This window comes from Argopecten irradians, chromosome 9, assembly GCF_041381155.1.
Source record: "Argopecten irradians isolate NY chromosome 9, Ai_NY, whole genome shotgun sequence".
NCBI lineage: Eukaryota > Metazoa > Mollusca > Bivalvia > Pectinida > Pectinidae > Argopecten > Argopecten irradians.
This window is the reverse complement of record NC_091142.1, coordinates 35,258,671-35,282,998: the sequence shown is the minus strand read 5'-3', so window position 1 is coordinate 35,282,998 and position 24,328 is coordinate 35,258,671. Positions and strand designations below refer to the sequence as shown.

The 24,328-nt window shown below is 37.1% G+C and overlaps 1 protein-coding gene across 6 annotated transcripts in view; it reads right to left on the bottom strand.

Annotated features, from left to right (window-relative positions):
* Nucleotides 1–1,068: 1,068 nt before the first annotated feature.
* The window catches only part of LOC138332164 (NLR family CARD domain-containing protein 4-like), a 33,203-nt gene continuing 9,943 nt past the window's right edge, over nucleotides 1,069–24,328 (bottom strand). For 2 of the 6 annotated variants that reach the window (XM_069280154.1, XM_069280155.1), the window contains exons 2-6: nucleotides 8,491–8,924; nucleotides 7,838–8,098; nucleotides 7,081–7,392; nucleotides 5,030–5,171; nucleotides 1,069–4,808 (exon numbers count right to left, since the gene is read on the bottom strand). In XM_069280154.1, coding sequence (XP_069136255.1) covers nucleotides 2,612–4,808; nucleotides 5,030–5,171; nucleotides 7,081–7,392; nucleotides 7,838–8,098; nucleotides 8,491–8,924 — 3,346 coding nt within the window. In that variant the 3' untranslated portion in view covers nucleotides 1,069–2,611. Of the gene's footprint in view, nucleotides 4,809–5,029; nucleotides 5,172–7,080; nucleotides 7,393–7,837; nucleotides 8,099–8,490; nucleotides 8,925–9,154; nucleotides 9,387–11,323; nucleotides 11,481–13,244; nucleotides 13,424–21,707; nucleotides 22,625–24,328 lie in introns of those variants that run through there. The other 4 variants (XM_069280152.1, XM_069280157.1, XM_069280156.1 and 1 more) reach the window with 4 other exon arrangements.

Genomic DNA, 24,328 nt, shown 5'->3' with positions numbered 1-24,328 from the left:
CCAATTTAATTTCGCGTTGTAAAGCCTTTTTGGATTTTGATGCCAATTTGATTTCGCGTTGTAAAGCCTTACAAGTTTTTGATGCCAATTTAATTTCGTGTTGTAAAGCCTTTTGGGTTTTTGATGCCAATTTAATTTCGTGTTGTAAAGCCTTTTGGGTTTTTGATGCCAATTTACTATCGTGTTGGATAGCCTTACAAGTTTTTGATGCCAATTTAATTTCGTGTTGGAAAGCCTTTTGTTTTTGATGCCAATTTAATTTCGCGTTGTAAGCCTACGGTTTTTATGCCTTTAATTCGGTTGTAAAGCTAGGTTTTGACGTGTCGTAAAGCCTTACAAGTTTACGGTTTTGATGCCAATTTACATCGTGTTGGAAAGCCTTACAAGTTTTTGATGCCAATTTAATTTCGCGTTGTAAAGTCTTACAAGTTTTTATGCCAATTTAATTTCGCGTTGTAAAGCCTTACGGGTTTTTGATGCCAATTTACTATCGTGTTGGAAAGCCTTACAAGTTTTTGATGCCAATTTAATTTCGTGTTGTAAAGCCTTACAAGTTTTTGATGCCAATTTAATTTCGTGTTGTAAAGCCTTACAAGTTTTTGATGCCAATTTAATTTCGCGTTGTAAAGCCTTACGGGTTTTTTATGCCAATTTACTATCGTGTTGGAAAGCCTTACAAGTTTTTGATGCCAATTTAATATCGTGTTGTAAAGCCTTACAAGTTTTTGATGCCAATTTAATTTCGTGTTGTAAAGCCTTACAAGTTTTTGATGCCAATTTAATATCGTGTTGAAAGCCTTACGGGTTTTTTATGCCAATTTACTATCGTGTTGTAAAGCCTTACAAGTTTTTTATGCCAATTTACTATCGTGTTGTAAAGCATTACAAGTTTTTGATGCTAATTTAATATCGTGATTGAAAGTAACACATTTTATCGTCACTGTGCTGGAATGATTTTCGCCGTGATAAGTTTTCGCGATATCTATCATGCTCCCGTAAAAAACGTGAAAGTTAATCACATGGGACATTATTTGGTTTAAAGTTATCAAATAAGACAGCAAAAAGAGAAAGATTGGACATTTTATCAAGAGATAGGGGATTCAATTTGTGATGTACAATGGTAAATAAATAACTGTATGGATGAATGGCTATAGTCAACTAGCATGGATATAAATGACATTTCCCAAAAACTTGCCCAATATTTGTAATACAAGTAATCTTTCTGTATAATGACCAAATATTCTATAACTTATAATTTATTACTCCTAATCAAATCCTGACACAATAAGACCTCAATAAAAATATAATTGAAACTCCATGCATACATATTAATGTACATAGTCCATAAATTTAATTGTTGTTTATATTTCTATCATTCTTATAATAACAATGCAAAAACATCGTAATACAAGATAATAAATACTGGTGAGTAATAATAGTTAGCAATAGGACTCGACATAAACTTATCATAATCTAATTTGAAATGTTGCATACTAAAATTTTACACCTGATCATTACTCAGATTATGAACAGCCATTGTCCTAATATGTTGTAATGTATGTGGTAGCTACTAGTTAGTGTCTATATAACGGCACTACATATTGGAGACCCGCCGCCTGTCGGACAGTGCAATGAGGAGGGGGTTACTACTTCAGCACAGACCGACCCGTTCTCAGCTCAAGAAACGATACAGTGAAAGCTGGGTGGAGTCCTGACCAGGCACCCCTGGTCTCGGTCTGGGATACAACACACTTACAGACTAGGATAAAGAGTTTATACGATATTTATCACAGTCCAGAATTGTATCACAGTTACTTGTATTTTGCGTAATCATTTCTAGTTTGAACACCTTATCGGTATGCTGTACAACTTCTATCTATCTTGATATTTGACTACATGTAATATATGTACACAATTAACATTTCAACAAACATATAGTTCATACAAAGATATATCAACTTGTTTAATAAAACTTAAACGTATGGTATCATAAAATAAATATAAATAAATAATTCATTATATATTGTGGTAAATATAAAGCTAATTTTATATTAATATATAAGCTAGGATTTTTTTTGGCTTCTTTAGAAAAAACGAATCTGTTCCTATGAATCATTAACAAAAGCTTTAGGATTAAACCCTCTGTTAATGATTGCGGATTACAAATTACATATACATGATAGGACGGATTTACTTCCCAGTATCTTTAAGTAATGAAAACAGAACAGATCCTCATGGAATCGTCAAATAGCCATATATCATATATAAAAATGTCCTGCATTATTATCAGTCATGTCCTTTCATTTTCCAATGAAATATAACTTGGACGGATTAGACATATAAAAATGTCCTGCATTATTATCACTGTCATGTCCTTTCATTTTCCATTAGACATATAAAAATGAACGTTTGTTTCCGTAAAGTTATGAACGTGTATTTGGCTGGTAGTAAAACACAAGTATGTTATACTTGATTTCGCGGGGTAACGTTTTGTGCCATTGCCCCGAAATATTCACATCAGTACAGAATATCCAACTGTGAGCCGGCAAGTGAACATGGCCCCCATACAAGTTTGATTATTTTAATGGTTTACGTTTGTTATGGTTTTTAATCAAGTCGTGTGCACCACATGTAAACTGTCCTCCAAACCTACAACCTTGATCTGATCCAATTTCGAATGCGAAATGGCGTCACGTCCTTCTGACGTCACTTTTGTCTTCTTCAACACCAGTCTCTGTAGTGTCCGATTCTGGACAATCGCTCCGGCCAGTTTCTGACACATGTCAGTGGTCAGTTGACATTCACTCAAGTCCAGTATCTGCAATGACCTGGTCAGTTTGAGACACTCGGACAATGCGTCCACAGCTGATCGGTCAAGTTTCGCGCCACACATCTTAAGGGTTTTGATTGAACTACACAGCTTTAATCCTTGTAATATAGGGACGAAATCAGAGCCGGTAAGGTGAGTCCCAGTCAGGTCCAATTTCTCCAAATCTACAGTGTTTTCTAGTTTGGAGCTGATTTCGCCAGCGCACATCATGTTCATAGCACACCCTCGTAGCTCCAACTCCTTGATTGAGTGCGGGAGGTGCTGAAGGAAAAAGTAGGTCACTGCTGCTTCCTTTGAATTGATGAAGGACACGCGAGACACCTTTGACATGTTTTCACAGGCTGTTTGGAAGGCCGCCCAGGTAGAAGCAGGCACTGTTGATAAAGGCTTTCTATACACATCCTCCAAAGTCACGTGCTGGATCTGCTTAGTCTCAGTCATAAAGGTACACATGAACTTTGACATTAAGTCGAATGATGACCACTGCACTTTAAGGCTTGTAAGATTTGAGTTATTTGCTGCCGAGATGGCTAAATCCCTGAACTGGTTCTGTTGGTACATATACATGGGCTGTAAGTGAAACTCCAAATGGGACAAGCGGTTTTCATCAAACTGGAGCATATTCTGCAGGGCGTACAGACATTTGGAAGGTATAAGTCCCTCTCGTCGCACCAGGATTCTTGGCGGTAATGATTGTGCGACAATTTTACACACGTCTTCACGTGACTGGCACTCAATAAGAGACTGGAGGCTAGTATTAAAATCCATGATTTGCCCGCTTGGTGGCCTCAGTTTCTTGTCAGAAGATGAGGTATTAGTTTCTTGTCCGGTCGGCACTCGCGTTTGACGGACGTTACGGACGGCGAGTTCTGTGAAAATGGCGCGAAGCACAGAAGTATCGTAATCAAACCTATAGAGGCCGGACAAGAGGCTCACGACCTGTGTATACTTTGGTTTCTTTGTCATTCCATTATCCTTCAAAGTTTTGACGATGTCATCCATGACGAAATCTGCAAGATGTTTTGCCGCCAGGAAATCCTGCATGAGTCCACACAAGAACTTGACTTTAGAACCAAGCATGAATTTGGAAAAGGCACAGAGTTTTAATGCAACCGGGTTGTCCATTTCGAGTGCAAGTTCATCCTCGCCGAAAGCCTTACGGTTGCTAAGCAATGTGTTAAAAGCAAAACTTCCTAGGCGTTCCACACCTGAAATGACGTCATCTGGAAACTCATATCCAATGACATCAATCTTTTGCTTCTTGCACAAGTGCATTGCCATCGAGATACCGTACGACTCGAATAGTGCCGTGACCGTTTCTATGTCGAGAAGTTTGGCGTTTTTCGTCGTTTGATAATATCCAAATATGAGCAGCACAACCACTGGAAGATTGAGGTACGGTTTCAATAGCCATTTGTCGTTCGCCATGGTATCTATGAACTTTTGATGGTGCTCAATATTGACTTTGGATTGTTCTAGATAGTTTGTTATGCACTTGATGACGTTTGTTTGGCTGAACCCCATGCAGAACATCTTACTATCGGGGGTGAAATGACCGGAAGACAGAAGCTCCGGGTTACAAGCCACGATAACTGTCGCTAGACGAAGACTTTCTCCTGATAAAATTGACTGAACTTCCGGTACATTACATCCGTCGTCATAGCCGTCGATAAGCACCATGACGTCATACGAATGGTCATCCAACATGTCACGAAATCCTGTCAGATCGAGGCTGTGGCCAGAAGGGAAGAACTTGTCGTACACATGTTCGTAGAAGCCGCCCTCCATGACCTGTAGGTCTACGTGCAGGAAGATGGGATAACGATGTCTGAAGAAGGACTTTTGTGATCCCCAGATATAGGACACCATCTGGCATAGAACAGACTTTCCACTTCCGCTTGCACCTTCCAACATTACCCTTTGTCCTCGTCCATTGGTGGTGGGTGCAGGACAGAAGTCATGGAGATGAAGTCGTTTTCTGAAATCATTATTAAGATTTTGAAAATAAAATCTAGCTTTTTATTCGCGGATAAATGTATACTATATCACATACTTGTATTACAATAACAGTGAAAAATATTTGTGAAGATCAAAGCCTTTTTGAAATAGACGGTATTTGCACCTGTTACATGTAAAAAATGAATTTTAGATTTGATTTGGAAACCTGATTTTATGGCAATATGAAGAACATGTACTTACCCTTCCGAATTGAGAATGTCTAGTGGCGTGTAGATATCCCGGATGTTAACGGTAACCGATTCGTTCCAAGCGAAAGGCTGACACTTGTTATAGGTTTGCTTGTAATGGCTGCACATGACCTCACTTACCACACCCACTACATCTGAAACCCAATCAGAATCGTTATAACATATACATGTACATGTATATAATAACCAGAGTCACTACATCTGAAACCCAATCAGTATCATTGTAACACATGTAACAAAAACACCCACTACATCTGATACCCAATCAGAATCATTTTAACATTGTAATAACAACAACACCTACTACATCTGATAACCAATCAGAATCATTTTAACATTGTAATAACAGCAACACCTACTACATCTGATAACCAATCAGAATCATTTTAACATTGTAATAACAACAACACCCACTACATCTGATACCCAATCAGAATCATTTTAACATTGTAATAACAACAACACCCACTACATCTGATACCGAATCAGAATCATTTTAACATTGTAATAACAACAACACCTACTACATCTGATAACCAATCAGAATCATTGTAACATATATATAATAACCAGACACTATACTTATCTGAAACCCAATCAGAATCAATGTAATATAGATATGTATATACAGTAACAACACAGCTACAAGATCTGAAGCTCTAAACCACTCCAAAAATACAATTAGCACCAAAGTATGATATTCCTGCTATATTTACTACAAGAATTTCATGTTTGTTAAGTTACAGAGATTGCAATACCCATAACTGCTCCGCAAACCACAACAGTAGAATTTGTAGACGATTAACGATTCAATATCAGAGTTATGTAGAAAGGAGGAGTGTCAATTTTGGCCCTCTGGTGTCCATGATCGATAACCATTATTTTTTGTTCAGATACCCGGGGGTTAGGACAACATGATATCACATATGATTAAGGTCAGGTCGGAGTCCCTTGTGAGTTATGGGGGTTAAACAGGAGGGGCAATTTTCTGTTTTGTCAAGTTTTGTTGGAACCAGATTATAATTTTGAATGATTTTTATGAATAATAAGGCATTTATATGTTAAAAATAAAACATTTCGGAAAATGTCACTTAATGTCTAAAACTGGGTCACAGTGACCTAATTTTGTAAAATGTCAATCATAAAAGAAAAATGTTTATCTGGTGCCATTGTATAGCAGAAAAAAGTTGAGATGGGATTGAGGAGGGGCACCAGGAGGGGGGAAAGGGGGTGGAGAATTTTTCATTTTTTAAACTTTAAAACACCAATAAATGTATTGATATGTTCAAAAATAAGACGAACTGACTAAAATAATATTATTTTTTGTAATGAATTGCATTTGAGAGAATTTAACTACATATAATATACATGTGTATATAATACAATGCAAATTAAAATATTTACAAAATAATTATTGCATTTCAAAATTGTATAGCAAAGTATTTGAGCATGTATATGACCCTCTAAACGGAAGCAGAAACATTTATTGGTGTTTTAAAGTTTGAAAATTAAAAATCCTCCTCACCTCTCCCCCCCTGCACCCCCTCCCCCTGCACCCCCTGCAAAATCCTTTCTAATCCACAATATTCTCCTCTGCCTAAGTTTATAATATGCAAATATATAGCTCAATGCAATTTAATATGTATATAGCATTTTGTCTGGTACATTATGGCACCAGATTAACTTTATTCTTGAATAATTTACATTTAACAAAATTAGGTCACTGTGACCTATTTGTTTACACTAGGTCATATTTTCCAAAATGTTTTATTTCTAACATATAAATTCATCATTATTCATAAAAAATCATTCAAAAATATAATTTGGTTCAAACAAAACTAGACAAAACAGAAAATTGCCCCTCCTGTTTGACCCCCATAACCCACAAGGGACTCCGACCTGACCTTAATCAAATGTCATATCATGCTGTCCTCACCCCCGGGTATCTGTGAACAACAATAATGCTTATCGGTCATGGCCACCAGAGGGCCCAAATTGGCACTCCTCCTTTCTTCTCGAGTTTTACTCTATCATCTGACTTACCAACATTATCCCGCACTCCATTCTTGTAAGTCTCCTTCCTGATCTGTACGGCCTGGTCGTGTATACTTTTGTATTTGAACTTCATCGCCTCAATCAGTGCCTTTAAAGCAGACGAATTCTTGGAGTGGAGTATCTTGTCTAGTAAATTCATCATCCGGTCCGAGTTCTTTGAGATTGCCAGGATTTCCTGTCTGTCACTGAACTTTATAACCTGGTTCTGCTGAAGCCTGTCCAGTATGTCGTCTGCGACCACGTTATCGACCAACGGCTTGTGGATCTTCCTCCAAACAACCTTATCCTCAGGTGATAGACCTGTTGACGAATATACAGGGGGAGGTAAAAAGCTGCAATATTGTAGCACTTAAGACGTCTAAACAGGCATTGATACCTGTATAGTAGACCGGCCACGTGTATTCGTTACTTGGCGCTGATGTAGGCGTTTGATAGTACAAGGGAACAAATGAAGTAAACTAAATAATACCCTAAATTGCTTAAAGACTAAAAAGAGAAGTAAGATTTCTTTTTTTATAATTTAAATAACGTCTAATGACAAATGCTATAATACTTTCGTGATTGGACGGGGTAGCATATCTTAAGAAAAAATATGGAAACTATTTGTTTGTAAATTATCGTTTTGGCGTATTAATCAACTCACTACTCACTTTGTTGTATACAGAACCATAGAGGACACCTGATAGTGACTCAAGTTATAGTTATCTTCTTTGCATATTTAGTTTAGTATTTATCTGAATCTTACCGTTTTGGTCGTTGTTGTGTTTGGCTTGGCGATTCCTCCGCGCTTTCCGAAGTGAGTCGGCTGACTTGGGAGTAGAAATAACCCTCCGCCCGTCTCCCCATCCCGCCATGAACGTGTTGATATAATGGGTCTGCATCTCCTGTGTCATCACCTCGTGTTCTATTCTATGTATCTTGACCCGAATTGGTGGACCACCCAACCGGAAGAGCACATCACGCGCCTGCCGCCAAATTCTGGCATATTCATCAAGCGTCATGGTTTCTGTCAATGTAAAAACAACTTATTGTAATTATATCCTTCTGGCATGTATTGCACAACTGACAATTCTTACCACAAGAATTTACCATAATTAATACGTTTTCTCAATATTTGAATGTTGGAACCTTTAAAGCGAGTTATTTTTCAATCTTTAACGTACATGGATTCAACAATATATTTGTACACATCATACAAACCATAAACCTTTAAAATAATATAGTGTAGGAAGCTTCACAAAGAAACCATTGTTTAAATATGAACTATATATTTAAGACCGTTTTCATTGTATTGATTTTTATAGCCTAAATATCATCCTTGGCTATCCGTATAAACAAACCTGCATGAGATTATATTGACCAATATTATATAACATGCTTGAATGCAGAATTACCTACCCATAGAGGCCACCTGTTGGTGAAGGAGTTGCATCCTGACGATATCCGCGGCCAGACTGCTGTCTGTCGACATTGGTTGTGCGTGCCATCCATTAGGATAGGGAGGACAGAGGTGACAGATAGACTGTAGCAGGGTCAGAAGTAAGTGACTATCATACTTCTGAGACAGCACGTGCTTTTTCTTTAGAGGATACAAAAGTTTCCATTGGTTTTCTGATATCACATTTTGTTCCTCATGAAGACGGCAAAGTACTGCTCGCACGTGCGCCTGCGCGAGATGGTCCCGGAGGTTCAATGGTGGATGCACGCTGTCGAAGACTGTCCTCAGCGCAGTTGTCCCACCATCTAAAAGCAACCATGCTGTTCTGGCTAAATACTCTCGTTCTTTGCTGGCATTGTTAAACTTGTTGGCCCAAGCTGGGTCCATGTTGTCCCTGTAAAACAATAAATCAATAACAGTTAATCAATCAATCTTAGTTACAAGCATGCAGTTGCACCCGGGTACCGAAAGTCCGATCTACATATTTAGTTTGATATCTTGTCACTTTTGATATATGATTATCCGGTCATCGCACAATTAGCAAAATCTAGCTCTGGAAGCTTCTTTACGAATTAACCTAATAACACATCATTTGCTATTAATGTTTGTGATGAGGCATCCGACTTAATTCTGTCAGTGGATTGCTGCGTTCTATGTTTCCATCGTAGTGTAATGTTGCATGTTCCTAAGCATCGGTGCAGAGTGACTATTTCAGCTAAATTGAATATTTCAAGAGTAGCTGTCGGTTTTAAATATCCGTACATACGAATTGTAGCTATGTATTTAAAAGTTTGATTTGAATTTTCAATATACACATTCTTTAAACCGTTGTTTGCAATGAAAACCTTTTAGAATAGTCACATTAGGCACAACTATACTTAAAAACAAGTATAAACACCTTTATATCTTATAGGACGGGTGTGCCCTGAACATATTTTAACCATGACCAGTTTTGAAAGACAGATAATGTAAGGTAGGTCACACGGAAGCCACACAATTTATGATTGGTAAATTAATTACAGTTTTTGTTTGAAAAAAAGGAATATTTTACTATAGACATAACTACATGGAAATCTGTTATTATTCCTCGTGTTACATTATACAATGAACTCGTATTATAGGTGTGGTGCGATTTTACCAGCGTGAACCATTACCATCTCTTATAGAATATGGTACAAAGTTTTCTGTCAAATTTAAAGGGACTGTTTTACTGAAGTAACAAAGCTCATATTCACAGTGATTGAGTCTCGAGCGAGCTTTTAAATGCACATGTATTAATTATCACATGACAAAAATAGACTATCGAATCTCCGGATCCAGTATCGATCTCCGCCGTTGACAGCCCGCTAGTTCAAAGTAAAGATACTTGTAGATGGTGTGCCTTGGTTCGCGATAAATAAGATTTTAATTAAAAGAAGTATTCAGAAATGATATTAATAAATAATCCAGAAGGTACAGTTCATGATTAAACCTACCTGAATCAATATTGACATTCGTATAAATACTTTGGTACTGTGCAGTTATTATATCGTACTGATATTCTACATATCTGATATTAAGCTTTCCCAGATAACATTTGTTTGTGTAGAGGACCAGGTAAACATACACATGTCTGTCGAGTGAACTAACCAGGAATTAAACCCAGCTCTCCGGCGTGAGCGTCCGTCAGTTTGGTGACATAGACTTACAATTGTAGTAAACACAATGACCTAGTCACACCGACCCGCTCCTTTTACAGTTTTCATAAAAACCACCATTCCCAACTGTGAGATGTACAATGTATATACAATCGGATTTGTGATTTGGTGCTAGCACCATTAAGCAGTACTGCATACACACGGTATTACACTTTTCTAGATTGATCTGCCAACAAACTGTCAAATAGAAAGGGAGAATAATGAAAGATAAAAGAAATTTCCAAGTAGGATCTCTAGTAAATATTGAAGATCAACCAATTTATTAAAAGATATATCATCAAATAAGTTTATTGTAGGGTTTGCGTTCCAATATTTGAGTATATGTATTGGAACCATATCGACCTAAAACGCAATTTCAAGTACATTAATATCTTAAATAGATATTATTTGGTTCATGATTATATACGGATGTTCCACAGAATATCTCAAATGGTCAAAGAGAAATCCCCACAAAGCCGCTATTCAGTATAGAAATGATCATTCCATGTTTCATTTCAGAAATAAGATTGGAATTATACTTGTTTGTCTGTCTCCATTAAAAAAGATTTTCTGGCGATCGATCACCAGATTCACAGTTGCTAACTCCAGAAATCTCCATCAATATTGCATATCCTTCAGTACAACTGGTGCTTTGTACACAAACCAGCTTCAGTCAGCATCAGATGATCAAAGATTTAACAATATTCCTTGTGTAGGAGACGCAGCCACTATCACCTAGAGAATACATACTCTGTCTAAAGATTCCATCATGTGAATGAGTAAACAGCTACAGGTCAAATATAAGGTAATGTGGATGGACAGATAATGAAGATGAGAGTGGTGTACAAGTGAAAAGTCAACATATAGCGGAGATGAGTACACAGAATGGGACGGTTATCGGAAATGATATACCTCCGACTTTATAGAAGCAATGCATTAATCACCCAAAGGGGAAACAGGCTTACAAAACACCCAACCAACAATCATATCACATGTAAACGGCAGAAAGATACAAAAACTATTTAATTCACGTATTTGAGTTTAAATAAGAAAGTATATGTTAACAAATATCATGAAAACATATCTCGATAAAAATTAGAAAGAGGGTCCGACTTACATTTTGGACAGGACAGCAGTATACAGTTTAACACACAAGTGGTAGGTAAATATTCACCGGTGTTTGGGAATATCCAATATCAACTATTGATACACCTGCTAATCGAAAAGTCGCCATCCTTTTAACTGTATCGGATATTTCCGTAATTACTATAAAAGTAAATATATGTTTAAGAGGGGCGTGTTTGAGGTAGCGAACAACATAGTATTTTATGTTTTGTCAGTTGCGGGTAGTTAAACAGTGAGACTAAACATCCGCAATGCTATTAATAGGGTCTCTCATAAGGAACGTTGATACAACTTTTAACAATAGAACACAATTATAACATATCACATTGGACATTATTTGATTTGTTTCTCTTGAAGTTAAACTGCAAATTATCTATGACTAGATTCATGTTTCATATCTACATACATTATTATCATGCAGATGGCGTTGTTGTCGTCTTACAAAAGTAAACAATACAATTGTTGTTATCATCTTACATTCATATAACATTGACATTGAGGTAAAGGAGGACGAAATACCATAATAATCATGAAAAGCTCGTGTTTGGTAGTTGAAAGGTCAATAAATCAAAGATATCCCTTCATTGACTTCACCTGCGCTGATCTTTTCCTATGTAAGTCCTCGCCAAGCAAGGGTACTCGTTACCAAATATTACAAAAGGACTTGTTCATTATCATTTACATACCTAGGTACATATTGTGACCATAGTCTTTATTTCATACAAAAAAATGAATTATTTTTAAATTAAAACAAATTGTAATCTACTCCCTAAATATCTGTGATGTTTTCATATTATTTGAGAGCATTGTTGATTTTTTGTTTCCACAATTGTTTACATGACATGCGAGTAAAGCAGTGCAAACTGTTTGATGTTTGATTCTATTTTATGATAAACGACTTCCAAGGAAGATAAAAACGAGTAATTGAAGAGGCCATCCAGTGGTTATAAGTGGCTCTAGGACACACGCGGGACTTATTGTCATTTAAACACCACAAGCACGTTATACAACTGTTTTCGTTACTAGAAAATCTGGCGACGTCTTGCATAAAGAGCAGATTGAAGTATAGAATATACAATACTAAGAAATATTGTAAAATAGAATTATTGTTCTTAACCCCAATCAATAGCTTTACAGCTATAATGTATTGGGTATTACTCATTGTGATACAGCTATAATGTATTGGGTATTACTCATTGTGAGTGCTTTTATAATCCGTTGAGTAGTATTATACAGTCAGGCTGTCGATGTCAACCGCCTCATTGTACTAGGTCGTTGGGTCAACGTTTTTTATCCTAATCTAATATCCAACCGAGGAACATTTAGAAGGGAAAAATCCCTCTTCCTCTTTACGAAAGGGAATACAGCCAACAACCCCCATTTGGGGGATCTTTAGCCCCATCCCAATCTCAATAGTCATCCTAACGGAGATTCACATCCCCTACCCCCAGCAGTTATCATAGTCCCTCCACTCTCAATATCTACTTCTATCATCATCGTCTCACCCATATATACCCCCTTGTCATATTCCATCCACACCCCACATCTACTCCTGTCCATCCTTTACTTTGGTATATTACATGGACGTCCTAGTAACAGCTAGGGTATCCCAAACACGTGTTTTGTGTAACCATACCCCCTCCCCATCTGAAACTTACCCCTTAAACCCACTAAAGCAACATGTTCAAATCCTTTAAATACATTTTTTAGGTAACCATGGTTTGCCACGTATACATGTTAACATGTAGATGTATATATTAATGTATAATGATACTAACACAGTATCTTATCCACTACTCGTGGAAATATATGTCATTTCTTTGATGTATATATTAATACTTACAAAAGATATGGACTAAACTAATCTAATTAACAGACACAGCATTATCAGTAAAGTCGTTAATTTCCCTTACCTTATCAGTGGTTTACAGGTAAAACGCCTCCATTCCACTCCCACACTATATATACATTATGTGTGTTTATGTTCTACACATAGATACCGCGTGTAGATTGGGGGTGGGACCACGTAATGTTGTGTCGCTTACACCCTAAAGTATATTACTATGTACAAAGCTGGGCAGTGAGAAAATCCACCCGCCGTACAGTTAAATAGTGTAGATACGCTCCGGTAAGTTTGAAAAGCTTTCGCACAAACAATTAGTCCACATATATACACTCTCTCTATACCATACATACAGTATATACACATTACATACACTGGCGGTGTTACACATGTCCAATACAACCTATACTATACATTGTCGTGTAATATAATGCACCAAATAAATAACGTTTGTATTATTTATAATTAGCAATTTATATTTCAGGCTTTTTTATCTGAAATACCTCTCCCAGTATCTATAATTAGAACATGTGGTATCAGTGGCCGATATTGTCATCTAATAATGTCATATCTCTGTATTTCCTAGTGTAACCCCAGGTTAATACAAAAATAATATTTCAGTTTCATGATCGTAATATAAAACATATATAAACGAAAATGTCTAGATTTCATGTTTTAGACTGGTAATATACTCTGATATTTTTCGTGAATTACATCTTATTAGTAAAAAAAGGAATAAGGGAAAGATCAAATAGAATAAAATTGACCTAACATCCTAATTCCTATCCCAAGTTAAGGAATTTCGAATATTTGAAATCGATTAAAAAGTCGGCCAGGCGTTTTTACTATTATGTTGAACTTTGGTTACATTAGTATTTTCTAATTAACGTTATAGTAGTTACCTGGAATAATTAGACAATTCTTGGGAAAATTTAGACTAATTAACGTATTTAGTGAGCTATTTCAACGGAATTTGAATATTTTAAAAGTCATACTTATCTAAACAAGAACCCTAATATAACAGTACATACCACATAATTATATTCAATACTTTGACAGATACATTAACATAAACTACGACATGGACTGTTAAGTAAATTATAAAAAAAATCGATTATATTGAATTTGTTTTACTTAAATATCATGCAGAAGACTACAAATGAATTCCGTTTTTAAAACGAACGCCTCTCATATACCTACCCGAGTGAAGTGTGTACTTACATGTATACAATTACGTTTATTTTTTTTTACAAAGCTACAATCGAAAACAGACAGCCACTGTTCAATATAACTGAGCTGAATAAACGTATAAACTGTGTGATATGGTATTATTAGGATATTTGGGTCTCAGCGTAACTCAAAACATACATATTTAATTACCAGTTTGTACAGGGTAAAGAGTCCAGTCATGAAACACAACAACACTGAATGCAGCGACTGATCAGATCGATGGGAAATCGATAATTGATGTTTGGTGATCAATATACTGTATTAGTAGATAAGCAACCATTAATAAGTATTACAAGTGCACTCGATAGCCCTGTCACAGTATGGGATGCTGGGAACCTGATTTGTGTGGAGGAGCTTGATCAGAGATTTATCAGGCCCTGTTACCAGACTTAAGATATTCTGAAGGTATGACGTATGGTATATTTTTTGTTACTATAGATACCGATCAAAATGTCCAAGTCTGACGTCAAAGTTTCCGCTATTTCAAGGAGACAAATAGTGACGACGTGAATTGTGCTCACAAAATAATGACGTTAAAATCGATACCTATAGACAGAATTCCTATACAGCAAGAGGTAAAACCAATCAATGGTAGCCAAAGCCCCTTACCCCCTTGTTTAAAGCCAGGGCCAATTAAGGACAAGTATGCGTTTTCTTGTAAAGTGGACCTCTTGAGTTATATAATTGAAGCATGTCGCCGGAGACACTAAGCAACACAACTCATCAGGTGACATTTTACTGACAAAGTGCGAACCAATCCAAGTCCCTTAATACTGAACGCTAATCTGAAGCAGAAACTACAACTTTTATAGACTATGGTGTGTCTCGGCCAGGGGGTAGAACCAAGAGACTACTTCAGAGTGGCGAGCGCTACACAGAATGCCAAAAGTGAGGCGGTGTCAAGGGAGACGTTAGGAAGAAGAGAAAAGATGAGATCCTAAATTAAGTCGCCTTTTACGATCATGCAGTATGGTTTGTTTGATTAATTAGTGTCCTATTAACAGTCAATGTCATGTATGGACAGTATCCCATGTGTGTAGTGTGTATGAGGTACGAGGTGTGTGTTTTGGGAGACTGCAGTATGTTCATGTTGTGTCTTCTTGTCTAGTGGAACTGTTGTCCTTTTAATAGTGCTACATGTAAATCACTGAAGGATGCCGCCGAAGACACCAAGTAACACACCCTACCCGGTCACATTATACTGACAACGGACGAACCAGAGCCTACAGGGGCAGCAGGTACATTTCTAACATGCAGGGCAGTGTATATAAACCTTGTTTTTGTATGCCTTCAACCCACAGATAATTTAACCTTGTCTTTGTATGCCTTCAAGCGACAGAAAAACCTGAAAAAAAATCTGATTTCACGGATTTAATTGTAGTTAATCTTACGTGAAACGTCTAGCACAGAAAGCTACCATTTTTTATAGAATTTCAATCTGCCCATCAGAACGCTACTTTGGGCTAAACAAGTCCAAATTCAAGTTATCCTTTCCTAAATCTAAGGTCCCTGCACAGTGAGCGTTAATAATCGATAGATAGAGCATTAATGCATATCTGTTGTCACCTTTAGGGCACCGCTCAATAAATCCGATACCATCTCTGGCGGGACAAACATGTAAACAGAATCAAAGACAACACGATACCATATACAACACGTAAAGCGCCAGATCATTCCTGCCATCCCCTTTTACATGTATGTATTATTCATGTAACAATGTTAAGATCCAATCCTTCGATAATGACGTGCAATAATAAAATACGTAATAATTTTGTGGGGAATTGTTGTTTCGGACGTGGCTGTATGACAATGCCTCATTTGTATTTAATGACCATTCAGTTTTTCAAAGTTTTGTCAAAATCTGGAAACCTGTCAAAGATTCATACAAAGTGTATTCATTTTTACATAATAACGATTCTATCGGGAAGTGATGTAGAAGTGACAATGTGAATCATGTAGGATCGTATCGCAATATAAACAACCACCTGACAAGGATTCGAACCCGAAAGATACACTCCTGATGGACGCTCTAGTAAAAACATGCGATTTCAAGTTGCTGGTAAAATTGGCGATGCCGCATATATAGCTGCTGTTTCTAAACGGAGTGTGAATGCAACTTCGGCGTTACAGGCAAAATGACAATCGACATATATACACCAATCATTCTTTTTTGACCGCTGTTCATATTCCAAAAATTGTTCTTTCCCTTTTAACTAGCAAAAAACGTTTTTGTCGCTTAGCAGTTGTTGATTTGATGCTGTGAATTTATTGTTTGTGTTTTTTTTATGTATTAACGTTCTAATAACAGCAAGGGTCATGTAAGCAAGGCCTCCCATTTATGCAGTGTGTAGCGGATGTAAAGTGCAAGGTGCGTGTTTTGGGAGACTGCGCTATATTCATATTGCGTCTTATTGTATAGTGGAACTGATTTCCTTTTTATAGTGCTATATCACTGAAGCATATCGCCGAAGACACCCAGCAACGCATCCCAATCGGTCACATTATACTGACAACGGGCGATCCAGTCGTCCTGCTCTCTTTACGATGAGCGATAAGCAGAAAACATTTATGAATGTATTGAACTACGTAAAGACAAATATGTATCCAGCTATTAGCAGTTAGTGAACGCTGTCTTCTATCTTACTTATCGTTTGCTTCATGGCCGGACGCCGGATCCAAGAAACCGACTGGACAGAAGCAAATGGATGTAAACCACTTAATCACCCATCCCGGTAAGCCTGCAGACACATTGTGAAATATGTAGATATCTAGCAACGCGGATCCAACTCAGAAATAATATGAATGATGAACTTGGTACAACAATAATTCTTAGTGGGAGTCAAATATTCTTATTGAAGTTTCTGTCAAAAAGTATGTAATCATTTCTATGAAAACTTTTGTTATTCTGAACGCTACCACAGTGTATAGTTTTGACCCTGCATGTAGGGCGTAAGAATTGTACCTGCTGCCCCTATTGCATGATCGTAAAAGGCGACTAAATTTAGGATCTTATCTTTTCTCTTCTTCCTAACTGACTTTATTCTTCCTAATGCCTCCCTTGGCACCGCCTCACTTTTGGCCTTGAGTTGAGCGTTCGCCCCTGTGAGGAAGGCTCTGGGTTCTGTCCCCTGGTCGAGACACACCAAAGTCTGTAAAAATGATAGTTTCTGCTCCTGCTTTGCGCTCAGCATACAGGGAGTGGGACGACTGGTTCGCCCGTTGTCAGTATGATGTGACCGGGTGGGTGTGTTGCTTGGTGTCTTCGGCGGCATGCTTCAGTGATATAGCACTGTAAAAAGGGCGAAAGTTCCACTATACAAGAAGACACTACATGAATATACCGCAGTCTCCCAAAACACGCACCTCGCACAACATACACGCAACACACAGCATACATGGGATGCCGTCCTTACATGACCCTGGCTGTTAATATGACGTTAATTAATCAAACAAACAAACAAAAAAGTGTATAGTTTGTATAAGAGTACAGGAAGAGCATTGGAAGGAAGCTAACCTCCTTCCCCCTGATGTAAATCCAAGGTTGCGTCATTAAGAAACAATCCTTTATTCCCATTGGCCCCTATCTCGCGTCTTGTGTGTCCGTTGTTCCAACATCATGACACCGCTATTTGTATACATTGGGAAATAGCTGTCTCACCTGATTCTTTATCTCGTTACGTCACAGAATTTACACGTTTTTGGCGAGCCGGTCTTTACATACGTCTAAAACAATGGCTCCGTAACAATGGCTCGTCTGGCACGAAGACGTATTGTGACAGTCTGAAACACCTGGACTTGGCACGGCTAATGATTGTTCCGATACTAAAGTTCTAATATTGCAACCGCGCCGCCCAGACGAGTATTAATTATTTCATAATGGACTATCAAGCAATTAAACATTAGACCAAAGGTGTCAAGAAAAGCGAACGACACGTAAGGGAGTTCTTAAAAACCATTACGTGAAAGACAAAAAATCATTCTATAAAGTGTGAGGTTCATCGGCTTGGCCATCAGAAAATAGCACATACTACATTGTAGGTTGATGTGACGATATGAATCGAACTGTCTATATCCTACAATTAATTTGTTTGTTTTAATTGGTTTATAAGGATTAACGTTCTATTAAGAGCAAGGGTCCTCTAAACGAAAATCCATTTAGGTAAGCGGAGTCGAAGAAGACGCTAGGAAGGTTAGCCAGGAAGAGATAATATACTTTTTCAAATTTAGTGGTCTTTTACTGTCATTCATAGGAAACAGCACGTACATCTCTAACGCCCTACCGGCATACAAATATCTTAAATATCAATACTTAAACCAGTATTGCTACCAGCATTCAATGATATGGTTTTGAAAAGATAAAATGTTTCAAATGATGAAACTATCTGATGTTGACACTATCTTATTTAAGACCAGATATACATGGAATACACTAAGTTTTGCAAATTGGTAGGATTGAAAAATAAGATATGAAATTGGGAAAGGACCAGATATGGTAATGGCTCTTTTGGCCCCTAAATTACCAAATTTCAAATTAAGTATTTAGAAATTAAGTTGCTGCATTGGAAATATTGAATACGCCCCTGATATAAACTTAAATTTATTTTTGTTGATAGAGAGAGTGTTTTTGCTATATAACCCTGGTAACTCTGCATAAATTATACAAATTTGAAGATTTGGTCAATTTCGGCATATCTTTTGATAGTTTTACTTTTAAAAGCAATAGAGCACAACCTAGAACAAACTTTATGTTTTAAGGGAATTATCAGACACGAAGAATACATCATTATGAGAAAAATAAAGTTTGTTCAAGAATGCGCTCTAACTTATGTTAACTAGATGAAAAACTGCATAAAAAGGCCAGTTTTGCTGAAATTTTCACATTTTGCATAATCTATGTATAATAAAAATGGTTGCCATGGCAACTAGAACTGCTATATTATCTGATAGCACTATCAAATATGTCAGGTATGTAGTTAATATTTGAAATGCAAGATTAACATATTAAAATAACAGACTTAGAAAAATAGTGGATTTAGGGGCCACAAAAGACCCTTACCATACCGATTCCTTTCTGCAGTTAAAGTGTTTGGTTGGTTATGATTACCATTTTATTATAGGTTAGCGTCATCCAAGGATGGCCTCTCAGTATACAATGTGATGTGTATTGATTACTTGTAGGTTTTGGGAGACTGCGGTATGTTTGTTGTGTATCTACAAGATATAGCGAATCCACGTTGTTCATTATGAAGTTTGCTATGTGATTGTATCATACCTGCCATATTCACCAAACAGCATCCTGCAAACTACCAAGTTAATATGACAATAGGCGAACCAGTCTGTACGTACGGTTTTCAAGGCAAACACAGGGAGGAAATATTTTCATGGCAAGGAACAAGTGAAATAAGAAAATCACGCATTTAGTTGCCTTTATGATCAGCAGACTAACTCATATCACCTTCAGGTCAGTTTAAGTATTTAAAACATAACTCCCAATGCGTGACCCTAATCTGCGCCCTTTACTCCTATTTATAGCCCTTAATTTCCAGCCCTTAAAGCTTCCTCTTCTTCTCGAGTTAGTAACTCCAGTCTACTTTCTTCCTTCTAACATCTCTTTTGACACCGATTCAGTAATGTTCACGAGTTAGGCTCTCACCACTGTGAGAAGTGATCCGAGTTCTGTCATCTGGCTGAGACACTTCGAAGTCTTTAAAAGTAGAAGTATACAGTCCCGCTTAGCGCTTAGCATAAAGGGAGTGGGACTGCCCATTGTCAGTATATCATGGCCGAATATTGTGTGTTTTAATGAGATATCACTATAAACTGGTCCTACCATTACACGGAGATACAACGCTAACATACCACAGCATCCTATAAACATACAGACATACAGACATTGCACACGTTGGAGACCGTCCTTAAATAGTCGTAGCTATGAACAACCTACCCAATAACCCCAGACATTGTCATCACGTAGATATCAGTTAAGGACCTGCAGTTAGGCCAATATTATAATTTGCAGTAAATCACTTCTTTCCCAAAATATCACGAAGACTAAAGACTAAAAGCGTTAATATGACAATTATCTTCGAAATGAGTCGTCAATCGGGTTTCATATTTCCTTTTGTATGGGATTTATGAACACTGTCATGACCAGATGTTGAAAAGCAAACCAGAAAGACAAAGAGATCCAATAATGACTCGTATAATTATGTATTTGAGCAACCCGATAATCCGATACAGGCTGCCTAATATGCTATAATGAACCTCTGTATACTAAACTTGTAAGCTTGACTTTACTAATATCATTTACAAAATGGCGAGTCACCTTTGCCCGCTGCCAATTTCATGAGCAGTTCATTGACGTCACAAAAAGAAACGACCGGTTTTAATTGTATTAAACGATCTATTTCCATGAGCATGAGTAAATAGTTTATTCAAATTTAAAATTAGATTTATATGAAAACAAGAAACAGAACCGTGTAAGTACTAAATGGATCATTTATTATTAGTAAAATTATTAGTTGAGCAAATACTTAGTTGAGACCGCGCAGAAGTGTACAAGGGTATTGTAATATCCTGTATTAATATACATAACGATAACACAATGCAATATTTGCTCCGGATATTTAATTGTATAACAGAATGTACTTTAGGTGTATTGACTTCTAACCTTGTGCGAAGTGAAACATCTGACAGAAGAAAGAAAAGCCGTAAATCTATACTGAAGATCAATTTTCAGCGCAAAGATGATTTCAAAAGGTTATATTTCGTTCGATATCAAATATATCGATCTAAGATAGACTAGAGCACCTTATTGGTATTAAGTGAAATGTCCTTTGATCTGAATAGCATTCGCAAAAGGAGCACTAACGTTTAATGATTAAGGTTATACGACGCATACAAACCAATTTGGAACAATGGGAACATAATAAATATACATAATGTATACTATGCTAAGTAAAACTCGTGTCATTCTTCAGAAGAGAAAAGTTCTATCACAGTAAAGAAAAAAGACTGGTATTACCTTATCTACATGAGCAAATTGTAGAGATTTCAGACTAACAATGTTATAGCCACACAAACAAGCGTTTCCAGACTTGCTGGGTTCTGATATCTATACAATCAAGCATTTTCAAACTAGCAATGTCTTATCGATATACATTAACCAAAGTATTATGTATCGAACAGATCAATCAAAGTATAGCATGTCCCATGATAATTTGTTTAGCAGAATTTCCACTTTATTGGTGTGAATGGGATCGAGAAGACGTGACGAGTAATATAAGAAACCGGGTTTACTTACGTGGAAAGCTTCGTTATCCGGACCTTCCCCGACCGCCTCCCTTCATTGGGAACACGGTTATGTCGAGGTGGCTTTTTCTCTCTGGCTTCGAGAAAAAAAGCGGGTATGCTTGGCACCACATTGTTTACGGCGAAAGTCGACTTCTTCGACTTCATCGCAACGGCTCGAGTGAGAGTAACTGATGACGTCATCAGTTGATGTGTAGTAGATACCACAGGTAATAGTGACGTCCAACACTCGCTTCACAAATAATTGTTATCAAGAGAGTATCATTATTCACATGTGTCCATATTTTTGTACTGGAATATCACCTTAATTCCAAATTGCAGATAATGTTTGCTGAAAAAGTCTATCATTTGTTTGGTTCTAAGGAATTCAGTGATAGAATATATACAACATGAAATAATCAAAGTTAATTTCAAACTAACTGAAAGCTACTATCGGACCAGAACAAGGTCACATGTGTTAAATTGAGATAATTTAAATTCCACTTTTGTAAGTCAATATTCCTCTTAAATGCACACACGCGAAAAATAATCGCCAAACTCGGGTGATTTAAGTCTCAAAAGATATTCAATTTGTCTCCTCGTTGAACTTTTAAATCGACACACTATCAATAAACCAATTTAGATTACAGCGAAAAGTAATTATATATTTGTCATAAGATTTTAAATTCCAACAAGATATTATTGAATTTCCATGTCTAGGCGTCCTCAGTTGATTTTCAGATAACTGAATTCGTATGTAACATGTAGATATGGCTGATGAAGAAGAGGAATTACCCGGAGTAAACCTTGATATCCGAACTTCGGAGTTGTCCTGATAGTGTTACGGCATCGGAACTAGAAGTAAACTTATATAGTTATCAATGAATGGAATGGTGTGATGGTATTGTTCGGCCTAAACATTGATATGGTATCTATAGTAGTAGTGGTATTAGTATACATTGTATATATTTCGGTGTCGGGTATCGGTAGAACCCTTGTCCTAGTAGATCGCCCTGTAGTACTCCTGAGACATATTTGACTCCCCCCAACAATGCTTTACCCTCCCAACCGTGACACTGTCGAGGCCCATCACAGGGAAAATATAATGTACTGAATTATAATATTATCTACTTAATTAGTTTGAAAACAATTTGAAAACACACCATATATTAATTAATCCAGATATATACAGAATGTGATGAGATTTATTGAGTGGAGAAAATGACACGAACAGGAATCTTACCAACGATGCACCTTTTTATATCAAAGTTGTTTCTAAGTTGCTTGCTTTCTTAAATTTTGCTAAACATTATGCTTTCTCTAAAACCTTCAATTAATGGTTCAGTCCGACCCGATCACCGTTACCAGTAAATGAGTGTGAAATAGTATGAATAAAGATTTCCGTCATCAGAATTTGGTATTTACCATATCTTTTCAAATGAATAAATAGTAACATTCTTTAATCGACGTTCACATGTATAGAGAGAATGAATAAGAGAGGAGTCTTCTATAACTTTGGTCTATATATAACACAGTAACCTTGGCGTACCTCTGTCCATGTTTGCCAAATATACATACAATCCCAGTTTGCCTAACTGATTTAGTACATATGCCCATAATGACACCTGATATGACCGGAGATATGGGCTTTAAACGGGTAGATGCTAATCATTTAGTCAGCTTTGTACCTTTAATTAGGTTAAACAATGACACATGTAATTTACACGGCCGTGACAATTATGTGTACCATCTGCCCGCGCCGTGTACAACGAGCCTCGGTATGGTACAACAAGATTACAACCGGATATCGCTACCAGTCCCTAGTTATTGGCATCGGCACTTGGTGGCGCTTCATAAGTATTAAAATCATTATGGAGATGTCTGGCCTTAATTATGTTTCACACATACCGCGATCAGGACATAAATATCGATTACATTTGAATATCAGACTGATTTAAAGTTAGTTTTGGATGCACGATAACATCTGCTTTGTTTAAATTCACAGTTTATGTAGCCGATATTATGTAGTCTTTCATTTCAATATGACTAATTAGTAATTATTTGATGCCTGATAACTCTTCTACGTAGGCTTTGAAATTGACACACGGCGTTTGGAGTTAAACTGTTTGAATCATTTTGTTACCTTGTTACCGCGACACAACGCGTACGGCTAACTACAAGTAAAACTACGTTGTACTCGTCACCACTATTCAGAGGTCAGCATACCACCGCCACTCGCATATCGTGACTCAAACATTGAAGTTATAGAGGTAGAAGCTAATGTCCCAAATGCAGCATCGTACACGGCAACTAAAAGGTTCTTATTTTTTCTTTTCTTCCTAATGTACTTTCGTGTTCCTAACGTGCCCCTTGACACCGCCTTGCGTTTGGTCTGGTGTTGAGCGCTCTGTGAGGAAGGCCAGTGCCATGCATGGTCTCCCATACATACGGTGTATTGCGTGTGTGAAGTGCGTGGTACGTGATTTGGGAGACTGTGGTATGTTCGTGTTGTATTTCCTTGTTTAGTTGCTCTGTTGTCCTTTTTATATAAGTATTAAAGCATCTCACTCCCATTATGCCGAGCGCAAAGCAGGAATAAAAACTACTACTTTTTATAGACTTTGCTGTGTCTCG